The sequence below is a fragment of the Elephas maximus genome, chromosome 2 (assembly GCF_024166365.1).
Source record: "Elephas maximus indicus isolate mEleMax1 chromosome 2, mEleMax1 primary haplotype, whole genome shotgun sequence".
Lineage (NCBI taxonomy): Eukaryota > Metazoa > Chordata > Mammalia > Proboscidea > Elephantidae > Elephas > Elephas maximus.
Genome location: NC_064820.1, coordinates 209,516,424 through 209,521,691, shown reverse-complemented (window position 1 = coordinate 209,521,691; position 5,268 = coordinate 209,516,424). Strand labels below are relative to the sequence as shown.

The 5,268-nt window shown below is 41.9% G+C and overlaps 1 protein-coding gene across 1 annotated transcript; it reads left to right on the top strand.

Moving 5' to 3' along the window:
- Window positions 1–320: 320 nt before the first annotated feature.
- LOC126070469 (olfactory receptor 2M4-like) lies at window positions 321–1,256 on the top strand. The gene has a single exon (XM_049874668.1). It carries the CDS (start codon window positions 321–323, stop codon window positions 1,254–1,256), a length of 936 nt encoding a protein of 311 aa, XP_049730625.1.
- The last annotated feature ends 4,012 nt before the right edge of the window (window positions 1,257–5,268 follow it).

Sequence of the window (5,268 nt, the reverse complement as noted above, 5' to 3'; positions counted from 1 at the left end):
TAGGGGACAGAGTAGAACTGCCCCATAGAGTTTCCAAGGACCGCCTGGTGAATTTGATCTACCGACGTCTGGTTAGCAGGTGTAGCACTTAACCACTACGCCACCAGGGTTTCCTGATATTAAATTGAAAAGGCTTGATATACTGCTTAGATATCTATCCCTTATATGCCTCCGAGGTTGGGGAGAATGTCTCATGCATGAATTATGTGCATGTCTAGTGCCATGGTCTTGCCGTGATAACACCTTCAAATCCAGTTTGCTTAATTAATAAATGAGCTTGTACCTTCTTTGGGACTTGCAGCTAAGGCAAAATAACCACCATGGGGTGGGGAAATGAGAGCTTCCACTTCGAATTCATCCTTCTTGGAATTTTTGATCACAGCCCCACCCATACCTTTCTCTTCTCTCTGGTCCTGGCCATCTCCACAGTGGCATTCATGGAAAACACTGCAATGGTTCTTACCATCTACTTAGACACCCAGCTCCACACCCCCATGTACTTCCTCCTCAGCCAACTCTCTCTCGTGGACCTAATGCTTGTCTGCACCACAGTACCCAAGATGGCCTTCAACTACTTATCTGGCAGGAAATTTATCTCTCTGGAAGGCTGTGGAACTCAGATACTCTTCTATGTGTCCCTTCTTGGAGCTGAATGCTTCCTGTTGGCTGTCATGGCCTATGACCGCTATGTGGCTATATGCCACCCTCTTCGATACACCATCCTCATGAATCAGAAACTCTGCATGCTCTTGACTGTTGCTTCCTGGATCCTAGGCTCTCTTGATGGCATCATCGTGCTTGCAGCTGCCCTGTCTTTCACTTACTGTAGCTCTCTGGAAATCCATCACTTTTTCTGTGATGTTGCTGCCCTTCTGCCACTATCTTGTACAGACACCTCTGCATTTGAAAGACTTCTTTTCACCTGCTGTGTGGTGATGCTAATCTTGCCAGTTTCAGTTATCATCATTTCCTATTCCTGTGTCCTCCAAGCTGTCATCTGCATGGGCTCTGGGGAAAGTCGCCGCAAGTCTTTCACCACCTGCTCCTCCCACCTGTCTGTGGTTGGACTGTACTATGGTGCCGGCATGTTCATGTACATGAGACCAGCTCCCAACCATACACCAAACCAGGACAAGATGGTGTCAGCCTTCTACACCATCCTCACTCCCATGCTGAACCCCCTCATTTACAGCGTCCGCAACAAAGAGGTATCCCAGGGACTTAAGAAGTTATTGGGGAAAGGAAGCATAATATAACTTTTTCAAACATCTTTTGACCTGCTCTGGTCAACATTCCAGAAACTCTCCATCATTCTATTCCTGCTAGTTTATCTTTTTCCCCACTTTTTCAAGTTTAAAATATCTTTATTTACTATAAAAAAGTAATAAAGGTATTTAATATGGAAATATTTATAAATAAAGATATTTAATATGGTTTGGTTTTTATTTAGTATAATATTATATAAACGACAAGTGTAAAGTGAGCTGGTTTTGGACATCAGCATTGGCTGCTCCACCTCTGGGAATTTCTCTTATTTTTTTTTTTTTCATTAGCAGCTAGCTATGAGTGCAACCTGGTCTTACTTAGAACGCTTGCTTTCAAGCCAGGTTTAACTCTGAGAATTCATTGCTGCATCCAAGAATAAGGGTTAGAGTTGATTCGCTACTTTCCGTGAGAATTCTCTTTGTTCTTTAATTGCTTACTTGCCAGTAAAACCAAAAAAAAAAAAAAAAAAACCCACTGCCATCGAGTTTATTCCTACTCATAGTGACCCTATAGGACAGGGTAGAAATGCCCCACAGAGTTTCCAAGAAGCACCTAGTGGATTTGAACTGCCCACTTCTTGGTTACCAGCTGTACCACTTAACTACTAGACCACCAGGGTTACCAGTACTTACCCTCAATTTTCACCTTTCCTTGATCAGGGTATTGGCTGCTTTATCCCTGACTCTTCTCAACTTAATTCCCAAGCATTTAGAATTTGAGAATTAAGTCTCAGCTTATTATTCCATCAAATCTTCTGTGAGCATAAATGGCTCTTGAAATCCCTGTTTTTTTCCTTCTCTATAAGGTATCTAATTGGTTTGGCTGTACAATCTTCATCTTCATCATGATTGCTTTTATTCCTCACTCATCATTATCATAACAACCAGAATCCATTTGAAGAGAGAACTATCATTTCCTGGGATTGTTAACCATGATTATTGACATAGCAATGAAAAAATGATTCCCCAAAAATTATACTGAAAAAATTTTAACTTTTATATTCTAAACTGGCAGCTGTTTTCCTGAAGAGATTTTATGGTTTCTAAATCCACCCACACCAGTTGCTGTATTGCACTTGGAGCGCACTCTTTGATTATCTCTCTGCTATAATTGAACTGTTATAATTTGCACTTTGAATTTCTATGTCCTCTGCACCCTTGAAAACTGAAGAAAATGCTTGCCTGCTCCACTGGAACTGCCTTGATTTCTCTATACATATTTTTGTTTTAATTAATCTTTATTATGTAACATTTTATTGCTGTACCCTTGCATTTTCTTTTTTTACCAAAACTAAATTTTATGCTTTAAGGACATGCTTTAAGAACACATCTTAGATAAATTTTGCATACAATAAAATTTACCCTTTAAAGTGTGCACATCAGTGAGTTTTATTATATTCACAGAAATGCACAACTGTCAGCACTGTATAATTTCAGAACTTCCCCGTGATTCTGTAACCTGACCCTATGAATGCCAATAAATTTCCATTAGTCCTTAAACTAGCCCAAGCCAGATTTGTCCCACTTTGCATTTGCAGAAGGACCAGCTGTGACCTCAACAGAGGACTCAGCAACAGGAGGAAAGAATCAGAAGGAAAATCATCACCTGGACCCTATTCTGAAGCAAGAGGTTTGACAAGAATCATATCACCTCCTGTTTCCTGGCTGCTTTCTAGAATTTTCCCTCCCACATAGGCCTGCTAGGGCTTATATGAGTTCGGTGGAGACAATAGAGTAATGAATATTTAGTGGGCTTCTTTCAATGGCAGTGTATGCTAATTAGGTTGCATGGTATCTGGAATCTAAGGTGGAAACCTCTGATATTCAAGATGGAGTATTCTCAGCAGCCCTTGGCATCACTTATTATAGGATATAGTGCAAGCGTACTTGATCTTCAGCACTACTTCACCATCTTTGGAGAGTGAAGGAAGGCTAAACAGTGGTCATACTTTGTTCTTCTGCACATGCAGAGCCTGTAAAGGACGAGGGGACTAGAAAAACACTAAGAAGGAGATAGTAATTCATGGGTTGTTCAATCTTACCTCATGTTAACAGGATGGGTTCCTGTTCACCCAACTTCTAAATGGTAATCTTTTAACAGCTCTTTTGTTCAGCCACCTGCACAGCCAACCCTATCTGTCTCATTAACAAGGGAAATTCCTTTGCACTCACCTAGTGGATGTCCATACCTGAATTAGTTTCTAATTATCAAAGTAAAAGCACCTTGAGCCAATGGCCACCTTGGTCATGGTTAGGAGACTCACCAGAGCTTCCCAAACCAGAGGCTTGGTGCACACACTGAAGGTAGATGGAGGTTTCACTCATGGTCAAGGGGATGGCAGGCTCCAGAGGCAGGGTCTGTGTGACACTCTGGCCCCACATTGGCACCAAAATTGTTACCGAACCCTAGAAGGTGAGACCCTGTCTGGTGTTCTCAGACTTGCCAATTATCTGGACACAAGTCTTAGAGAAAGTAACTTCATTGCAATGTGCAAAACAAAGAAGCAGGAGGAAGTTATTCAGGTCCAGCTCCCTGAGCTACAGGAAAGCAGGGTTTCTATGTGATTTGGGCAGTAAGATGACAGCCATGTGCAAATTATAACGGTTCAATTATAACAGAGAGTTAAACAGAGTGTGCTCCAAGTACAATACAGCAAGAGGTGTGAGTGGATTTAGAAACCATAAAATGTCTTCAAGAAAACAACTTAGAATGTTACAATTTTTTTCAGCATAATTTTTGGGGGATCATTTTTTCATTGTTATGTCAATAATCATGGTTAACAATCCCTAGGAACTGATAGTTCTCTCTTCAAATGGATTCTGGTTGTTATGATAATGATGAGTGAGGAATAAAAGGAGACCTTTGCCATCAAGGCAATTCCAACTAATAGACACCTTACAGGATGGGGTAGAACTGCCCCATAGGGTTTCCAGGGAGTGCCTGGTGTATTTGAACTGCTGACCTTTTGGTTAACAGCCATAGGTCTTAACCACTACACCACCATGGTTTTCTCCTGCAAGATTAAAATTTAAAAAAAAAAAAAAACAGTTCAAGCTAATGGTACAGGGGAAAAAGGAACGGCAGAAAAACCCCACCTGGAGACACCTGGGGCTAAAGCCAGGCCAGATAAATGGGGTCATTGATAGAAGCCAGAGACCCAAGACCATATGCATATGAATGGGCAGATAAGTAGAGCAGACTAAATTGGAATGTTTTAGTGTTCAGCATTATGCATTTATCTGAATGCACTGTGGATATTGAGTGTTTTTCCTACCTCATACCTAAATGTATGCTACCCAATGTATGCTAGAAATGAATATTGGGTGTTATAGATTACAGAGAGCACGTAGCTCTACCTTCAGTCAGTACTTGGATATGCTAAAAGAGAACTAGGATTTGCCTGGGAGAAACACAGGCTTTTTGTTTATAGAGTGGGGTTTTGGTAGAAAACCTAAGCCCCACTCAAATTTTCATTTATCCATTGCCCTTGCACCTGAAGGTGTAGGCCTGTTTTTCAGCTCAGCAGCCGCTACCCCTTCAGCAGAACCCTCTGCCACCCCTCCTGTGAATTGCTCACTGGCCCCACATAAGCCAGAAACTCCCAGTCCTGCTGCCCAGGGTATAGTCTCCCCATCACATAACAGTAGTGGGGTGCAATTTGGCCAGAGATTCACTCAAATCTTCCCAGGGCAATTTCCACTGAGACAAACTTCTGCTGGACTGGATCACAACAGCCAGCCTAGAGGGTTTATCTGGGTCTGTACACCAATCCCCACCCAACTCTAGAGGAATAAAAGATGGTTTAGAGAAAGCATGTCAAGAGACCTACAGGTTGTGTAACCTCGACCCTCAAAATGATATCAGGCTCCTGGCAGCCCAGGCTGTACCTGCCATCGATATCGGGTGGGGGAAGGACAGCTAGAACATTATAAAAACTAATTGACAGCAAGGGCTTCAAAAATAGAAGAGCCTTAGGAAAGTTCAGGATATACAAAAAGACCC